Genomic DNA, 21,043 nt, shown 5'->3' with positions numbered 1-21,043 from the left:
TTTGGAGAAAGCAATGGCAACCCATTCCAGTACTCTTGCCTGGAAAATCCCATGGATGGAGGAGCCTGCTGGGCTGCAGTCCATGGGGTCGCTGGGAGTCAGGCATGACTGAGTGACTTCACTTTCACTTTTCACTTTCATGCATTGGAGAAGGAAATGGCAACCCACTCCAGTGTTTTTGCCTGGAGAATCCCAGGGACAGGGGAGCCTGGCGGGCTGCCATCTATGGGGTCACAGAGAGTCGGACACGACTGAAGTGACTTAGCAGCATATATATATATATATATATATAGTTATATATAACAATATATAAATTATTATATATTTATATACAATTTGTTTTATATGTAGAACAAATTTTAGCATTTAAGATGATTTCACCATATATCACATTCACAGTTGAAGTGAATTTTTATAATACACATCAAGATACTAAAGAAAAGACTAAAATCAAAAGTACTTTTATCACATTCTTTGGATAACTTATCCTTTTACAAAAGAATTTGCAATATAATGTTTCACTTATAATGTAGTTAAAATCATCTCTTTCAAAGCACACATACACTGGTGTGCTTTGATTTCCTTTTAATAAGTGAATCCTTTCGCTGGATAATTTGTGTGTGATAAAATAAAAAGTGAAAATGGTAATCCACAATAAAAGATTACTCATCTGACCTGTTAAATATATCCACAGAAAGAAAGGGAATGGGAAAAGTTTTATTATAATAAAATCTACAAGTTCTTTGTAGATTTACCCACCATAACTCCACCAGTAACTTAATTCTTATCTCCATGGGACTGTATTTTCTGAGATACCACTAATTCACTCCATTTATAGTCTCCAAAGGCTAATTTTATTATATAACAAACATTTTCAAAAGGTGATATGGTGTCTCATTCACAGATGACTTATAACAATTATATTAAAGAATTACATCATGTGATATAATAGAAAAGTGCTTTTAAAAAGCACATTGATCAAAACACTACATTAAGAGTATCAAAAATACTCCAGATTAAAAATGTGCTAGTTCCCCAAATCCCTTTGTAATCTTGGAGGTCCAAATCTTTACTGGCTGTGAGTTTTTATTCATATTGTTTAACCTTAGTGAATGACATTGTCCTCATCAATAAGTGAGGATAATAAGCCCTTCCCAATGTGTTTACAAATTGATTAAAAGCTCATGAGCTCATACGTGACAAGAAAAACCAACAAATTTTCATGTTTCTATGGATTTCAAAGGTACCATTCAATAATCAAATATTTATTTAAAAACTATTATTATTAAGAATCTTGCTTGTTATGAGAGTATCTTAGGAAGACTTTGCATGCAAACAAATAGTTATGTATTAAAAATGCTAATTTGATTCTCTCTCAAAATAAATATATGGATTATTTTTTCATTCTTCACAAGTTTTTTCACTTCTAATCATCTGTCAGAGAATATTTTTTAGTAAGGCTTACTTATGAAAGTTATTTTAAAATACCTAAATGAACCTTGGTCTAACTTCCATATACTGAATTGTCTTTTCCTAAGACATTGTATCACTGATACTGCTCACAACACTAATTGTCTTGCTGCTCACACAGTTCACACTGTTCGCTGAACCCAGGGTAGGCAAGGCATGAGCTAAAAGCCAGGAAGGAGACTCAAGGAGCTGTAGGAACTGCAGACCTGTTTACTTTCTCCTGGCTGGCATGGTAGCTGCAACACAGCCTGTCTCCTGGCTGATGCAGCAGCCACAGTAGCAGCCATAACATAATCATAGCACAGTCATGACGTAGCCAGGACATAACACCATATAACATAACTATGATGACAATCCAATCCAGCTTCAATGCAGCAGCAGCCAGGGCTTTCATGGTGAGGCTCCTACAGGCATGCCGCAAAAAGGAGCACGTGACCAAGTGAGTACCTTATGATGCGCATGTGTAGTGCTACAAGTGATCTCAGCTCCTTCTTATTCTTCAGTCACTGAGTTGTGTCCAACTGTTTGTGACCCCATGGACTGTAGCACGTCAGCCTTTCCTGTCCTTCACTGTCTCCTTGAGTTTGCTCAAACTCATGTCCATTGACTCAGAGATGTCATTCAACCATCTTGTCCTCTGTTGTCCCCTCTCCTCCTGCCTCTAATCATTATTTACAAAATGTGGGGCAAGAGCCAGAAGCCATGGGATGAGAGAGGCTGACCATGCAATCTTGGCTAATTTGCTGTTTCTCTGCATACATATTTTGAAACAACCACGTTGAAATTGATTTGCCTACTCACTACTTATTAATGATGCTGTGAAAGGGCTGCACTCAATGAGCCAGAAAATTTGGAAGATTCAGCAGTGGTCACAGGTAAAGGTCAGTTTTCATTCCAATCCCAAAGAAAGGCAATGCCAAAGAATACTCAAATTACTGAACAATTGGAATCATCTCATCTCACATGCTAGCAAAGTAATGCTCAAAATTCTCCGAGCCAGGCTTCAACAGTATGTGAACCATGAACTTCCAGATGTTCAAGCTGGATTTAGAAAAGGCAGAGGAACCAGAGATCAAATTGCCAACATCTGTTGGAGCATCGAAAAAGCAAGAGAGTTTCAGAAAATCATCTACTTCTGCTTTATTGACTATGCCAAAGCCTTTGACTTTGTGGATCACCCCAAACTGTGGAAAATTCTTAAAGAGATAAGAATACCAAACCACCTGACCTGCCTCTTAAGAAACCTGTATGCAGGTCAGGAAGCAACAGTTATAACTGGACATGGAATAACAGACTGGTTTCAAACAGGGAAAGGAGTATATCAAAGCTGTATATTGTCACCCTGATTATTTAATTTATATGCAGAGTACGTCATGAGAAATGCTGGACTGGATGAAGCACAAGCTGGAATCAAGTTTGCCAGGAAAAATATCAATAACCTCAGATATACAGATGACACCACCCTATGGCAGAAAGTGAGGAAGAACTATAGAGCCTCTTGATGAAAGTGAAAGAGGAGAGTGAAAAGCTGACTTAAAATTCAACATTCAGGAAATGAATATCATGGCATCTGGTCCATAACTTTACAGCAAATAGATGAGGAAACAATGGAAATAGTGACAGACTTAATTTTGAGGGGGCTCCAAAATCACTGCAGACAGATACTGCAGACATGAAATTAAAAGATGCTTGCTCCTTGGAAGTAAACTCATGACCAACCTAGACAGTATATTAAAAAGCAGAGACATTACTTTGCCAACAAAGGTCCATCTAGTGAAAGCTATAGTTTTTCCAGTGGTCATGTGTGGATGTGAGAGTTGGACTATAAAGAAAGTTGAGTGCCAAAGAATTGACACTTTCGAAATGTGATGTTGGAGAACACACTTGAGAGTCCCTTGGACTGCAAGGAGATACAACCAGCCCCATTCTAAAGGAAATCAGTCTTGAATATTCATTGGAAGGACTGATGCTGAGGCTGAAACTCCACTACTTTGGCCACCTGATGCGAAGAGCTCACTCATTAGAAAAGACCCTGATGCTGGGAAAGATTGAAGGCAGGAGGAGAAGGGGCCAACAGAGGATGAGATGGTTGGATGGCATCACCAACACAATGGACATGAATTTGAGTAAACTCCCAAAGTTGGTGATGGACAGGGAGGCCTGGCGTGCTGCAGTCCAAGGAGTCACAAAGAATCAGACACAACTGAGCAACTGAACTGAACTGGACTGAACTTATTAATTGTATGACCAAAGAAAACTTTTTGCTTTTCACGTATACTTAGTAATTTTTGAAATAAAGAAATCAATATTTCTTTTCAGGAAATTTGGCATAGAGTAGGTATGCTAATAGCTATTGAAATTATTATCTATCTATTCTTTTTTTTAAATTAGAGGATATTTGCTTTGCAATATCATGTTGATTTCTACCATACAAGACTCGAATCAGTCATAACTATATATATATATATATATATCTCCACTCTCTTGAGCCTCTACCTTTCCATCCCACTCCTCTAGGTCAGTGATGACTGAGTACCAGGCTGAGATCCTTATATTATACAGAGGCTTCCAACTAGCTGTCTCTTACACATGATTCTTTATATAAGTTAATGTTACTTTCTCAGTTCACCCATCTCACCCTCTCCTTCTCCCTCTGTATCCACAAGTCTGTTCTCTCTGCCTAAGTCTCCATTCCTTCCCTGCACATAGGTGTATCAGCCGGGCAGCTGTGACCAGCGCACTAAGCATGGCCGAGAGGAGTTACCCCACGTCCGAGGTCAGGAAGCAACAGTTAGAACTGGACATGGAACAAGAGCCTGGTTCCAAATAGGAAAAGGAATACATCAAGGCTGTATATTGTCACCCTGCTTATTTAACTTATATGCTGAGTACATCATGAGAAACGCTGGACTGGAAGAAACACAAGCTGGAATCAAGATTGCCACAAGAAATATCAATAACCTCAGATATGCAGATGACACCACCCTTATGGCAGAAAATGAAGAGGAACTCAAAAGCCTCTTGATGAAAGTGAAAGAGGAGAGTGAAAAAGTTGGCTTAAAGCTCAACATTCAGAAAACGAAGATCATGGCATCTGGTCCCATCACCTCATGGGAAATAGATGGGGAAACAGTGGAAACAGTGTCAGACTTTATTTTTGGGGGCTCCAAAATTACTGAAGATGGTGACTGCAGCCATGAAATTAAAAGACGGTTACTCCTTGGAAGGAAAGTTATGATCAACCTAGATAGCATATTGAAAAGCAGAGACATTACTTTGCCAACAAAGGTCCATCTAGTCAAGGCTATGGTTTTTCCTGTGGTCATGCATGGATGTGAGAGTTGGACTGTGAAGAAGGCTGAGTGCTGAAGAATTGATGCTTTTGAACTGTGGTGTTGGAGAAGACTCTTGAGAGTCCCTTGGACTGCAAGGAGATCCAACCAGTCCATTCTGAAGGAGATCAGACCTGGGTGTTCTTTGGAAGGAATGATGCTGAAGTGGAAACTCCAGTACTTTGGCCACCTCATGCGAAGAGTTGACTCATTGGAAGACTCTGATGCTGGAAGGGATTGGGGGCAGGAGGAGAAGGGGACGACAGAGGATGAGATGGCTGGATGGCATCACTGACTCGATGGACGTGATTCTGAGTGAACTCCGGGAGTTGGTGATGGACAGGGAGGCCTGGCGTGCTTCGATTCATGGGGTTGCAAAGAGTTGGACACAACTGAGTGACTGTACTGAACTGAACTGATAGATTGGTTATAGCTTTTCTTCCAAGGAGCAAGTGTCTTTTAATTTTATGGTTGCAATGACCATTGGCAGTGATTTTGGAGCCCAAAGAAATAAAGCCTGTCACTGTTTCCATTGTTTCCCCATCTATTTGGCATGAAGTTTTGGGACTGGATGCCATGATCTTACTCTTTTGAATGTTGAATTTTAGGCCAACTTTTTCACTCTCCTTTTTCAGTTTCATCAAGAGGCTCTTTATTTACTCTTTGCTTTCTTCCATATGGGTGATATCATCTGCATAACTGAGGTTATTGATATTTCTTCTGGCAACCTTGATTCCTGCTTGTGCTTCATCCAGCCTAACATTTTACATGATGTACTCTGCATATAAGTTAAATAAGCAGGTTGGCAATATACAGCCTCAGTGTACTCCTTTCCCTATTTGGAACCAGTCTATTGTTCCATGTCACATTCTAGCTGTTGCTTCTTGACCTTCATACAGATTTCTTAAAAGGTAGGTCAGGTGGTCTGGTATTCCTATGTCTTTAAGAATTTTCCACAGTTTGTGGTGAACCACAATGTCAAAGTCTTTGGCATAGTTCATAAAATAGAAGTAGATGATTTTCTGGAACTCTCTTGCTTTTTGATGCTCCAACAGATGTTGGCAATTTGATCTCTGGCTCCTCTGCCTTTTCTTAATCCAGCTTGAACATCTGAAAGTTCATGGTTCATGTACTATTGAAGCCTGGCTTGGAGAATTTTGAGCATTACTTTGCTAGCATGTGAGATGAGATGATTCCAATTGTGCAGTAGTTTGAGCACTTTTTGGCATTGCCTTTCTTTGGGATTGGAATGATAACTGACCTTTTCCAGTCCTGTGGCCACAAGTTTTCCAAATTTGCTGGCATATTCAGTGCAGCATTTTCACAGCATCATCTTTTAGGATTTGGAATATCTCAGCTGGAATTCCATCACCTCCACTATCTTTGTCTGTAGTGATGCTTCCTAAGGCCCACTTGACTTCACACTCCAGGATGCCTGGCTCTGGATGAGTGATCACAACATCCTGGTTATCTAGGTCATTAAGATCTTTTTGTATAGTTCTTCTGTATATTGTTGCTACCCCTTCTTACTATCTTCTTCTTTTTGTAGGTCCATACCATTTCTGCCCTTTATTGTGCCCATCTTAGCATGAAATATTCCCTTTGTATCTCTAATTTTCTTGAAGAGATCTCTGGTCTTTCCCACTCTATTATTTTCCTCTATTTCTTTGCCTTGATCGCTTAAGAAGGCTATCTTATCTCTCATTACTATTCTTTGGAACTCTTCATTCAAGGTGGATATATCTTTCCTTTTCTTTTCACCTCTCTTCTTTTCTCAGCTATTTGTAAGGCCTTCTCAGACAACCATTTTGCCTTCTTACAGTCCTTTTTCTTGGGGATGGTTTTGATCACGGCCTCCTTTACAATGTTACAAACCTCCATCCTTAGTTCTTCAAGCACTGTATCAGAGCTAATCCCTTGAATCTATCTGTCACTTCCACTATATAATTGTAAGGGATTTGATTTAGGTCATACCTGGATGGTCTAGTGGTTTTCCCAACTTTCTTCAATTTAAGTCTAAATTTGGCAATAAGGAGCTCATGATCTGAGCCACAATCAACTCTTGGTCTTGTTTTTGCTGACTGTATACAGTTTCTCTATCTTCAGAAACAAAGAATATAATCAGTCTGATTTCTGTGTTGACCCTCTGGTGATGTCCATATGTAGTCTTCTCTTGTCTTGTTTGTAGAGGGTGTTTGCTTTGAGCAGTGCATTTTCTTGGCAAAACTCCATTGGCCTTTGCCCTGCTTCATTTTGTACTCCAATACCAAAATTGCCTGGAACTCCAGATATCTTGTGACTTCCTACTTTTACATTCCAGTCCCCTATAATGAAAAGGACATCTTTTTTGCATGTTAATTCTAGAAGGTCTTGTAGGTCTTCATAGAACTGTTCAACTTCAGCTTCTTCAGCATTACTGGTTGGGGCATAGACTTGGATTACTGTGATATTGAATGGCTTGCCTTGGAAACAAACAGAGATCATTCTGTCATTTTTGAGGTTGCACCCAAGTACTGCATTTTGGACTCTTCTGGTGACTATGAGGGCTACTCCACTTCTTCTTAGGAATATTTGATCACAGTAGTAGATATAATCATCATCTGAATTAAATTCATCCATTCCAGTCCATTATACCATTGATTCCTAAAATGTAGATGTTCATTCTTGTCATCTTCTGTTTGACCACTTCCAATTTGCCTTGATTAGTTCAATTGTATGATTAGTTTATATATCCACAGTCTTCCTTTACAGCTTTTCTGCATTATCAGTACCTAACATAGATTTTGGTATACAGCTTACACTGAAAAAACACCTGTTAAATGTATTAAGGAAATGATTTGTCTTATTTGTGGTCAATATGCTTTCAATCACACATTTCAACCTTATAGTCTGTCACATGTGACTCTCAGCCCTATCATTAATTGTATGAATTGATTGGATAGGTATAATCCTGTAAGCTGCAGTTCTAGTTAAAACTCCATTATCAAACTCTGCATGAGTTTCTGGACTTGGAAAAAAGGTCTCAGAAAAAAATAAAACCTGAGGTCTTGTGATTCTTTATTATAAACTTCCTCCTCCAGACTACTTGTCTTTTAGTCCATGTATTTTATAATAAGTCCAGAAAGAAGCTTATTTCAGTTTAGAATTTGAACCTGAATTTTAGAGTTCTTGTAGTAAAATTTTTACTTTTACTCATTTTTCACCTTAAAGATCAAAATAGAACATAGAAACAGATTTTTTTTTTTTACTTCCCATGAGTGCATGCTAAGTCACTTCAGTCATGTCCAACTCTTTGTGACCCTATGGACCATAGCCCACCAGGCTCCTCTGTTCATGGGATTCTCCAGGCAAGAGTACAAGAGTCAGTTGCCATTCCCTTCTCCAGGGGATCTACCTGATGCAGGGATCAAACCTGCTGTAAGTGACAATAAAATAATCAAAGCTTCATCCATACAAATTCTTTTTTTTTTTTTTTTGCATTTCTCTTTTTGATATACAGAATGCTTATTCTAACTAAGTTCTCTGATGAGCATCTGCAAAGTAACTGCTTTCTCTTAACCATGAGATCAAAACAACCAGCAGTATTTTTAGTCAGACTATTCTCTCTAGTTGCCATTCCTGCTCCAATTAAGAATTTTTTTCACATCAATTTGGTCTCAGATCAACCAGAATCTTGCCTGAAACAAGGACTACTTCTACATTAAAAATAATCGAGTTTTACTGTTTTTTATTCTAGGAGGAAAGATTTAAATGAAAAAAGCACACTCTCCATCAAAGTGCAGTCTTTTCTTTAGTATTTTTGCATATGTCTTTATGAGACAAAAATAATCTATTCACAATTGAAAAAAATCCATTTATTTTTTAACCATTTATCATTTATTTATTATTATTATTATTTACTTTACAATATTGTATTGGTTTTGCCATACATCAACATGAACCCACCACGGGTGTACACGTGTTCCCCATCCTGAACTCCCCTCCCACCTCCCTCCCCATACCATCCCTGTGGGTCATCCCAGTGCACCAGACCCAAGCATCCTGTATCCTGCATCAAACCTGGACTGGCAATTCGTTTCTTATATGATATGTACTGCTGATGCTATAGCTCCTAGGAAGCAATAACACAAAGACAATTCCAGGAGAAACTGTTGAATTGTACCTTATTAACAGGTGATACAAAATAAAGCAGTTAGGGCTGATATTATCCTTTGGGTCACTGAGATCTCAAAACACAATTCAGGTCATAGTTATTTCTTTTCTGTGTCTAATTTCTAGGCCATACCCATATTTCAATTTATGAGAAATAGGCATTCATTTGGGATTGTTTGCCGTTAAAATATTTTAACTATAATAAGTTGATTTGAAAAGTCATAATGAACACAATAAAAACTTGTAGTAAATGTATTAGAAGCTAAATATATATACTTTTAAGAAAACATTTAAGATATTTAGTTAGAATAAATTGATATCCAAATAGCTTTCCAGAATTTATAAATTCAATGAGGATGAAAAGAGGAAAATGAAACCATATAATCTCTAAAGAGATATTACAACCCCATTGCTCACTGTGTTGTGTTTGTAAGAGTAGTCAAAGGAAGTTAATTGAGAAACCTTGTCATGCTTTGTTTTCAGATTGAGGGGAGTTGTTGGGGAAAACAAGAAAGACAGCTTCTATCTTTAACTGTCAGTGAAAATGAGTTTAAAGCCATACATTATGTACATTTGAAAGTTAATGAAGCTGATTTTTATTAGAAGTTAGTGTGTAGCTAAAAAAAGTAGTAGAATACATTTTCCTTTTTGTTTTACCACTTTACTTATTTATAGTAACTGTTATATACTTGACTATTTACAATGAAATGCAGCATGTATGTAAAATCCAAAACACTTTCCTCAATAATGAATTCCTTCCTATTTATTCATTATGCCTTGACTGTTTACTAGTCCTTCATGGTTTTGAATGAATTTTAAAAGGTTGGATTGTAAATTCAGCAAATTTTAAATTGTAAGCCATCTCTCAAAAATGTAATTTATAGAATTTCTCTTAGAATATTAAAGTTGATGATTTATCTCTTTCATATCCATTCAGTATATTTTCTTGACTGCTTACCTTCATCATTCATCAGATTAACAAACATTAAATTTGAGGGTCTACATTGTATTGTTAGGAAATAATACTACTTTAGCATGAAATGATGACAAGTTTTGTTTTAATCTCCTTTATAATTGATAGTGATAGGAAAAGCAGAACATTTTCAATAAGCATTTCTCACCAGGGAAACAAGATTTTACAAAATGGGAATTCTAAGACAATGTTTATTTACAAAAATATTGGACTCCTATCATTCCCAAGAAACTATTCTAAAACTCATTTATTTAATCAACCAAGCCTAAGAAAAAAGGAAGGTACAAATGTACTGAGCTATGAATACATTAATAAAAAATAAAAGAAATATAAATAATGCATACCATTCTTTTTTAAGACCACTTTATTTTTAGGACAATGTTTTTAAATTGTGCAAATGCAAGAAAATTTAAGGGAAGACAATTGAAACTCAATCAATGCATTAGTCCTTCATACATTCAAGTTAGTGTTTCAATAACTATAATATTTCTAGAATAATCAAAATGGATGAGTATAATTAATTTGTACACACCATCCCAGGCTTACATAAAATGAAAGTAACATGACATTTTCACTCACATTTATAGAAAAGGGGTCCTTATATCTTCATTATATTTTGCTTGAGTGCACAAGTCCCTCTAATTTGGCAAATTCATGCTTGGTTTTACATACCATTTTTAGCATGACAGATGATTAGGAAGCAGTTTGGGCACCAGACAACCCCAACCACTTCTGTTCTTAATATGCTTGAGTGGCTTTGATTGGTAGTAGAAAAATTAATATGTAAAAGCTATTATAAAGAAATACAGTAATTATTCAATGTGTTATAAAGCTATTGTTTAATTTATCCCTACACTGGAAATTTGTATGCACTATACATAGAAATTAGGAATGCACACATAGTCTGAAAAGCATGATATTTAAAATTGGATGGTAGAGATTTATTGTTAAAACTCTCCTCTCACTGCTCGACAAAGAAAAAGAAACCTTGCTTAGATAATGATAGAAAAGTAAGGACAAGTTACAAGAGCAGTAATTCTTTAAGCTCCTTCTTGCCTCGCATCTGAACGCTGTGTTATGTTGGCAGATCTGGGGAACTTTAGTGGCCGGACGAGAAGCGCAGTGTCCGTGCGGGAAGGCCAAGGGGTCGTCCTCCTGTGCTCGCCGCCACCTCACTCGCCAGGTAGGTTGTCTCCCTTTCCTATAGCTGCTCCTCTCCTCCTGTGTGCTCGTTCCTTTAGACAGGGTGTTGACTGGGGAACATTCAGGTGACGTGTGGGTGGTTTTCTCGATGTGTATCAGGGCACCAGGTGAGTAATTAAAGACCATATTCTCTAAATGCCACAGGACAGGAGACTGAGCTCCTCTGATAAGACTGTTTTATGGCCTGAGTATGGACCATCCTGGTTATGGATGTCTCTCTCTGCCTGCCACCAGGGAGGAATATACTACCTGGAGCACAGGGAAAGTGATAAGCTGAGAGAGTTAGCAACTTTTCAAAATTGTTGGGAATGTCAGAGCTGAGTTAACTGAACATCAATGTGCTTCTTGTTTCAGAAGATAAGCTGGAAACTGGGTTGTTTATGGGGTAATTTTTCACACTGGAACAAAAAATGTTAAGAAATATTTCTTGAGTTTCATACAGCTATGATTTCCTTGTTATTTTCTGACTACCTGAGTTCTTGTTTGTAAAAGTTATAATAGTAGGTAAGTATTTCTCAGGGTTTGAAGTAACAGAATAGTCAACTGTGCTCAGATTAATTATTTCCCCTCTCTCCAACTCACAGATAATTATACACATTTTGTTTAAGTTCTATAGTTTGAAGTGAGTACTTCTTTGCAACTCAGTAAAGTTTTCCTATAATGCAATTTAAGAAAGGCCAGCATCAATTAAAGAGAAAGAGAATCAAATGTGTATTTCTACTTGAGAAATAATGAAGATTTTAGTTAACAAGTGGAAACAGAATTCAAGATCCTGGTACCTCAATCAATTTTTCTTTTTTTGTTTAGAGTGAAAACCAAACTTGTCTCTAGGTTGCATTACTAGTGTAGTATTGGGGCCCAATTTTGTTCTATCATAGATAATCCTTATCATGCTTTACAATAAGACCTCAAATCAGTTTTTTTAAAGTTCCTCATCTCTATCAGACCCTAATTTTCTTTTTAATTGAAAGAAAAGTAAACTAAGTTTCAATAGGAAAATATTTTTGAAAATATTTTACTTTGAAACTAAGATAATAATCATTGTGAGGAATAATTTTTGAGTTATACCAACTTCATTCCAGTATGTCAATTCAGTTGTTCCAATCCTTTTGTGAGTAGTTTGTGAACTTTACAGAAAAGATATCCAGTCTTACCTACATGTGTTTTACCTTTTTAAAAATGGATTTTAGTAGTCTTAAGAGAATCCTATGAAATTAATATGTTATGTTTAATGTTGGGTTATTATATTTAGTCTGAAGAGAAGTATTAGATAAATGTTAGAAATAATAAAGGAGGGGAAGAGGGAGGGGGGCTAGGGAAAGGAGGGGAGGGGAAGAGGCAACAGACTGCAGAGGATGAACGTGTTCATCAGCAACTTTACAGGGATTAGCAATATGCAGTGACTCCCATGGGGAAAAAGCAAGATTTTCTCTGAGATACAATCTATGTTGTAGGGCTGTTGAAACATATGTTAAAAAATGAAATGAGAGAGAATGATTCAAGAAGCAAAATGGTAAGATTACACACAAACAAATTTTCCAATTGGCAGAGAAAACGATATACAGAAGATTTATAATGGGAAAAAATAGTATAATGAATTGTATACATGACAAGCAAAAGATAAGAATATGTATGAATAATTGATTAAATAAATAAAAATGTAATCTTTGAGATCAACAAGAATAAAGCTGGCTTATTTGTTATTGTATATGACAATATATGTGTCATAAGAAATATTAGACTTATTAGATAGTTTAAATTTGTAGAGGTTATATTCTACTAGGTACACATGTTGAAGTGTTATATGAAATGACTTATTCAAACATCAGTGTTAACATGACAGAATCTGGAGGGACACATGCATGACCCGAAATAACTACAGTAGCTCAGCTTCCAGGCCAATGTCTAACACTTACAAGTTGGTCATTTATCCCTTGATTAGCCAAATCCTATAATATATCTCTAGTTTTTGTTAAGCATGTCAATTATATTCTGGTTCCAACTGAAACTTGCACATCCCACGAAGACATGGCTTCCACTGCAGCCCTTTAAAGTTATGGCTGTTTATTCTGTCACATTGTTTATGCACCATTCAAAGTGAGACTGGAACACATATTCTCCTTTTCTCCTCATTGCACATTCTCTATTCTCCTTACAAAAAAAAAAAAAAAACCCTCTGTTTTTAAAATTTCAGTTTAGACTCTGCAAATCTTCGTTGCTGTCATTTATACACTCCTAGCTTACTCCTTTTCATTTTGTCTTCTTTTTGCCATTCCAGTGGTCTTGGTTTACAATCATTCTCAGGCACTTCATCTGCTATTATCAGCAGCTGTGGTTTCTTAACTGGGCTTCCAGTTAAGGTAGCACTTGTGGTAAAGAATCTGCCTGCCAACGTAGAAGACACCGGGGACTCAAGTTTGTTCCCTGGATCAGGAAGATCTCCTGGAGTAGGAAACAGTACCCTACTCCAGTAGAGGAAATGGCATGCCTCTCCAGTATTCTTGCCTGGAAAATTCCATGTGCAAGAGGAGCCTGGAAGGCTACAAGCCATGGAGCCACAAAGAGTTGGACTTGGCTGAGCGACTGAGCATTCGTATATTTTCTGTTCACTGCTTCCTTGATTCCAGGAACCCTTCAACCTCATTGAAATCTGCAAATCGTTGATATGACCTCCTTTTCACCTTTGTTGCCCTTCTTTGAGTCTCATTTTTCTCCTTCAATCATTATCATTTTTCTTGCTTACAACCTTAATTACTTCAACTGTCTTTTGCCTTACAACACTCAACAAAATCCTAATCCCAAAGTAAACCCATTCTTCAATCTGAAACTACTCAACTTTATATGACTATAAAGGGAATTCCCTCACAGTCCTGTGGTTAGGATTCCACCCTTTCACTGCCAAGGGAACAGGTTCAATCCCTGGTCAGATGAGTACTAAGATCCTACAAGCCTCACAGTATAGCTAATACATATGTATATACATATGTATGTATATATGACACTATAAAAATAGTTAGGCACATTAGTCTAAATTTTGGGGCTTCCCAGGTGGTGCTAGTGGTAAAGAACCTACCTGCCAATGCAGGAGACATAGCAATGTGGCTTGGATCTTTGGCTTGAGAAGATCCCCTGGAAGAGGGCATGGCAACCCACTCCAATATTCTTGCCTAGAAAATCCCATGGACAGATTCCCTGGTGGGCTACAGTCCATAGGGTTTCAGAGTCAGACACGATTGAAGTGACTTAGCACTCGTGCACACAGTCTAAATTTAAAATCCAAACTATGAATCTCAAGTACACTTATGCTGACCAGAAATTAAGGGGAAAAAAAACAAACGTAGCCCTCTCACTGTAATTTTGTCAAAACTTCAGTGTGTCTCCCATCATTCAATTTTTCTCCCATCCTCACTTTCAGCTGATAACCATTTCATTGTGAAAAGAAAAGCAATTAGAAGATAACTTACACAAGCCTTCATCACCAAATTACACACTTACTAACATTTGTTTCATATTCTAACCTCTCTTCTTTAGTATAGATGTACTGCTGTGCTTCTAAGGTCCATCCCTCAACCTTTGTACTGTAATCCATCCTTATTTATCTACTCAAATAAATTGCTTTAGTAATTCTCTGTTCTACTCTTCTAAATTTTCACCAGAGATTGCTTACTTTGTTCTGGGTCAAAACAATACAAAGCAAACCTCTCCTCTTTCAGCTACCACCTCATTTTTTCCCACTCCTTTCCATAGCAAACTCTTCAGAGGCTTTGTATGTACATTATCCAGTTCAACTCTGATGCTGTCTTTTTGTCTCTTTCTTTCTTTCTGCCCTCTTTCTCTGTCTTCCTCTAACTTTTTAATAGATTTGTTGAGAGCCAGTTTCTACCCCAGTATACTCACCTGCTTTAAGTGTACGGTTCAGTGAGCTTCTGTATGTTTAACACAATTGTGCCACTGTTACCACAGCCCGAGTTTAGAACTTCCATTATTTCACACAGGCGTTTCCACCCATGTCCTCATGCAATCACTGACCTCCTTTCTGTCTCTACATTTTTACCTTTCCTAAAAATTTTATTTTAGTGAAATTATACAATGTGCAGTCTCTGTGTGTGTGCACTTAATGTTTCTAAGGTGCGTCCGTATTTGTCAGTATGTTATTCCATATTGCTGAATAGTATTCCATTGTATGGATTTACCTCAGTTTATGACATTTTTTAACATTACAATGTTATTTTCAGCCCTCATATTGGAAACTCCTTCTTTTAGAAAACACTTTCTTGCAGAATTCCGCACACACTAGTTTTCCTCTTACCTTACTTTGTAATCCCCTGTGTTGATTTTGCCCCATCTCCTCAAACTCATAATCTTACAGTCACTCACGTGTCAGGTTTTGAACTTCTTTCTTTAATATACCCTCAGTCCCTGATATTTCACCCCACAATACTCTTTAAATACTGACATCTCCCAAATGTATGTCTCCAATCAGGAATCTGATTGTACATCTAACTACCTACTCAGCATTTCCATTTGCATGGCTAATAGCCACTGCAAACTTACCCATGAGTAACACTGAATTCCTGGTTATATCTTCCCCAAATATGAGATCTTTTCCCCCTAAATTAATGACAGTTCCATTCCTTGCAATTCATCAGTGTTTGAGACATTTTTTTTTACTTTCCTTCACACCTCACATAAAAACTGTCAGCAATTTTGTAGGTCCTACTATAAATTTTATCTGAAATCTGACAATTTCTCATCCCTTCCATGCCAGTTCTCTAGTATAAGGTATAATTATCATCTACCTGAGTTATTGCAGTAGCCTTTTAATGGTTCTCTATTATTTTTGCCTTTATCTTTTTAAAATCTGTTCTCAACATGGTAGCTAAGAGTGACCTTCAGTTCAGTTCAGTCGCTCAGTCGTGTCTGACTCTTTTGCGATCGCATGAACTGTAGCATGCCAGGCCTCCCTGTTCATCACCAACTCCCGCAGTTCACCCAAACCCATGTCCATTGAGTCGGTGATGCCATCCAACCATCTAATCCTCTGTCGTCCCCTGCTCCTCCTTCCCTCAATCTTTCCCAGCATCAGGGTCTTTTCCAATGAGTCAGCTCTTTGCATCAGGTGGCCAAAGTATTGGAGTTTCAGCTTTAGCATCAGTCCTTCCAAAGAACACCCAGGACTGATCTCCATTAGGATGGACTGGTTGGATTTCCTTGCAGTCCAAGGAACTCTCAAGAGTCTTCTCCAACACCACAGTTCAAAAGCATCAATTCTTTGGCAATCAGATTTCTTTATGGTCCAACTCTCATATCCATACATGACCACTGGAAAATCCATAGCCTTATAGTTTTTATCATGTCACCTCTCTGTCCGAAACACTCCAAAAACTTCCTGTCTGCTAAAGATTGAATTGAGTTACCCTTAAGTTCATATGAAGCCCTAGTGTTTGGAGATGGTTCCTTTGGGAAGTAATTAGGTGTATAGAGGGACCTTGAGGGTAGGACCCCCTTGATGGAATTAGTGCCCCTATAAGAAGAGACATCAGAGAGCTTGCTCTTTCTTTCCATAATGTGACAATTTAGTGAAAAGGTGGCCATCTGCCAATCAGAGACCTTTCAGCAGAAACCAACTAAGCTGAAACCCTGATCTCAGACTTTCAACCTCAGTATCATTTACTGTTGTTTAAGCCAGCCAGTCTATGACATTTTGTAATGGCACCCTAGGCAGACTAATATACCATCTCATTCACAGTCAGTGCTCAAGTCCTTACTGACAATAGCTTGAATTAGACAAGGCTATGGTCCACGTGGTCAGATAGGTTAGTTTTCTGTGACTGTGGTTTTCATTTTGTTTGCCTTCTGATGGAGAAGGATAAGAGGCTTATGGAAGCTTCCTGATGGGAGAGACTGACTGAGGGGGAAACTAGGCCTTGTTCTGATGGGCAGGGCCATGCTCAGTAAATCTTTAATCCAATTTTCTCTTGATGGGCAGGGCTTTGGTCCCTCCTTGTTATTTGACCTGGGGCCAAAACTATGGTGGAGGTAATGAATATAATGGTGACCTCCTTCATAAGGTCCCATGCAGGAACTGCTACACTCAGTGCCTCCAACCCTGAAGCAGGCCACCACCACACCATGCTTCCATAGGAGACTCCTGGACACTCATGGGCATGTATGGATCAGTCTCTTGTGGAGTTACTGCTCCTTTCTCCTGGGTCCTGGTATGCACAAATTTCTGTTTGTGCCCTCCAAGAGTCTGTTTCCCAGTCCTGTGTAAGTTCTGGTGGCTCTGTGTTGGGGTTAATGACGACCTCCTCCAATAGGAGTATGGCTTATGCCATACCCAAGTCTGCTGCACCCAGAGCCCCTGCCTCTGCAGCAGTCCACTGCTAACCCATACCTCCACAAGAGACACTCAAACACAGTTCCGTCTCAGTCTCTGTGGGGTCTCTGCATCCTGGTACACACAAGGTTTGTTTGAGCCTTCTGAGCATCTCTGGCTGTTATGGGGGTTTGATTCTAAATGCAATTTCATCCCTCCTACCATCTTTCTGGGGCTTCTCCTTTGCCCTTGGGCATGAGGTGTCTCTGCAAAGTTGCTCCAGCGCTGCACAGCTGCTACTCCAGTGCCTACTGTACTTCTGGGGCTTCTCTGCCTTTGGACATGGGATATTTCCTCACAGTCGCTCCAGCACCATGTAGCCACTACTCCAGCTCATTGTTTTGGGCTCCAAAATCACTGCAGATGATGACTGCAGCCATGAAATTAAGACACTTGCTCCTTGGAAGAAAAGCTATGACCAACCTAGAAAGACTATTAGAAAGCAGAGATATTATTTTACAACAAAGGTACATCTAGTCAAAGCTATGGTTTTTTCAGTAGTCATGTATGGATGCAAGAGATGGACTATAAAGAAAGCTGAGCGCTGAAGAATTGATGCTTTTGATCTGTGGCGGAGAAGACTCTAGAGAACACCTTGGACTGCAAGGAGATCCAACCAGTCCATCCTAAAGGAAATCAGTCCTGAATATTCATTGGAAGGACTGATGCTGAAGCTGAAACTCCAATACTTTGGCCACCTGATGTGAAGAACTTATTTGTAAAGACCCTGATGCTGGGAAAGATTGAAGGTGGGAGGAGAAGGCAATGACAGAGGATGATATGGTTGGATGTCATCATCAACTCAAAGGACATAAGTTTGAGTAAACTCCAGGAGTTGGTGATGGATAAGGAGGCCTGGCTTGCTACAATCCATGAGGTTGCAAAGAGTCGATCACAACTGAGTGTCTGAAATGACTGACTGAAAATAACTTGGAGAATCCTCAGCATTTGATGCCATATAATCTCTCTGATCTTATCTCCTATTCTCTTTTTTGCTTTTTCATATATAGTTGTATTAGTTTCTCTGATATTCCATAGGAACTAGGTTTAGTCTTGCCTCAAAGTCTTTCCAGTTGCTATTTTCAATGCCTGATTCCTCTTATGCTTGCCATTTGAATGGCTCACTACTTCACATTCAAACTGCTTGGTGAAAGTTTTTCTAATTTTCCTATTTTGATATGAACCCCCACAATTCCTTTCCTCTTTCTCTGTTTTCTTTTTCTCCACAATGATCATTGCTTTCCATACATGGTAGAAATTTACTTATTTGCTTATTCCCTGTCCTCTTGAAATAGAATATAAATCCCACGAGGGCAGAATTTTTGTAGTTTTTGTTCAGTGCTGAGCCTCATGTCTAGAACAATGGAGTACAGGCTCAAAACACTTGTTGAGTGAGTACATGCATAATATTCATAAATAAATAAAACTGGCCAAGGTTTTTAGCCCATACATAACTATCAGAAACTGAGAAAGAAATCCTAAGAACAAAGAAAAATAGATCAGCTGTGTAGTAAGAAAAATTTCTTACCATTCACCTTTCTCTTATAATGATGTGAATTGAAGAAGAGATAAGTGAACATGATTCATATTATCAATATGGAAGAATAAAATAAATATAAAATAAAAATAAAAACTGTAACCAGATTGGATTTTTAAATTTAGGTCACAATCATACTGTGAAGTAGTGGATTAATCTTAATGCTTTGTTTTATCAATTAGAAAGACAGCTTTGAAATTGTCTTGGGGAGGTCAAGTCAAAAAATTCTTGCTGTAGAGGAAGGGTGAGTGTAGAAAGAATAAGCCAGGGCTACTCAATGAGAAAGACCTTGTGATTGCTTTCCTGGTCTGGCACCTGTTAGCAAAGGCCTCAACAACTGCCTTTGTTTTGGTGGGATGAGATTGTGCACTATGAAATGAATAAATAACCTGATCCATACTAGAATCTCAACCCCAAATTTCTGTCAAGTTGAAATAGTTACATATTGGGTTGGCCAAATATTCGTTTAGGTTTTTCCATAAAATGTTACGGAATGGTTGACCGATCTAATAGGTCATCACAGCATACCTAGTTAACTGATGCTTGATTATCTTTTGTTTCCCACTCTTATTTTACTGCTGCTGCTGCTGCCATTTCCTTACTACTGCTGTTGCTGCTAAGTCACTTCAGTCGTGTCCGACTCTGTGCGACCCCATAGACGGCAGCCCACCAGGCTCCTGTCCCTGGGATTCTTCAGACAAGAACCCTGGAGTGGGTTGCCATTTCCTTCTCCAATGCATGAAAGTGAAAAGTGAAAGTGAAGTCGCTTAATTGGTTTATTATTTTATTTTATCAAAAATTTAAATGAAGTGTTGGAAGTAAATATTTCCTAATATTTTAATTTCCCCTAGTAGATTATATGTTCCTTAATGGTGCAAAACCTTCTACCTCATATTTGCATCTCTAATACTTAGTGCAATACCTGACACTTGTAAGTATATGAAAAAGTAGAAAAGTAAGTATTCATTAAATGCATGTTTAATAACTAAATAAATGTCCTGATTCTAATGAGAGTTTCATAGGGCTTTAAAAAGTTTTTATCAGGCTCCTGCATTCAGTTTATAATAACCAACTCTTATTTATGATAGATATTTGGGTCACCTAATGTCACATTCAAATATTATTATTTCAAATATTGTTATTGAAATATTATTATTTCAAAGTTTAGCAAGTACTAAAATTTAGTGATAACTATATGAAATTATAAACATTTTATGCATCAAAGATTAAATAATATTCAGAAATAGCCATCAAATCCATTTATCAAATCCATACATATACACAATGGAGTATTACTCAGCCATTAAAAAGAATACATTTGAATCAGTTCTAATGAGGTGGATGAAACTGGAGCCTATTATACAGAGTGAAGTAAGCCAGAAGGACAAACACCAATACAGTATACTAACGCATATATATGGAATTTAGAAAGATGGTAACGATAACCCTGTATACGAGACAGCAAAAGAGACACTGATGTATAGAACAGGCTTATGGACTCTGTGGGAGAGGGAGAGGGTGGGAAGATTTGGGAGAATGGCATTGAAACATGTGAAATGTCATGTATGAAACGAGATGCCAGTCCAGGTTCAATGCACGATGCTGGATGATTGGGGCTGGTGCACTGGGACGACCCAGAGGGATGGTATGGGGAGGGAGGAGGGAGGAGGGTTCAGGATGGGGAACACATGTATAATTTTTTTTTAATTAAAATTGAATAAAAAAAAGAAAAAGAAAAAAAATCTACCAAATCAACCCCAAACAATTAGAAAATGCCTATAGGAACACATATATCAATAATTACTTTAAATGTAAATGGATTAAATGCTCCAACCAAAAGAAACAGACTGGCTGCATGGATATAAAAACAAGATCCATATATATGCTGTCTACAAGAAACCCACTTCAGGCCTAAAGACATATACAGGCTGAAAGTGTGAGGATGGAAAAATATAGTCCATGCAAATGGGAAGCAAAAGAAAGCTGGAGTAGCAATC

At 37.9% G+C, this 21,043-nt stretch overlaps 1 protein-coding gene across 1 annotated transcript in view; it reads left to right on the top strand.

The window, feature by feature from the left end:
• Positions 1-21,043, top strand: part of CNTN5 (contactin 5) — a 671,487-nt gene that overhangs the window by 121,351 nt on the left and 529,093 nt on the right. Inside the window, exon 4 of the mRNA XM_010848232.1 lies at positions 11,015-11,110. Coding sequence (XP_010846534.1) covers positions 11,015-11,110 — 96 coding nt within the window. The remainder of the gene's footprint in view (positions 1-11,014; positions 11,111-21,043) is intronic.

Source organism: Bison bison, unplaced genomic scaffold (assembly GCF_000754665.1).
Source record: "Bison bison bison isolate TAMUID 2011002044 unplaced genomic scaffold, Bison_UMD1.0 scf7180017864262, whole genome shotgun sequence".
NCBI classification, from domain to species: domain Eukaryota; kingdom Metazoa; phylum Chordata; class Mammalia; order Artiodactyla; family Bovidae; genus Bison; species Bison bison.
This window is presented reverse-complemented; position numbering and strand designations above follow the sequence as displayed.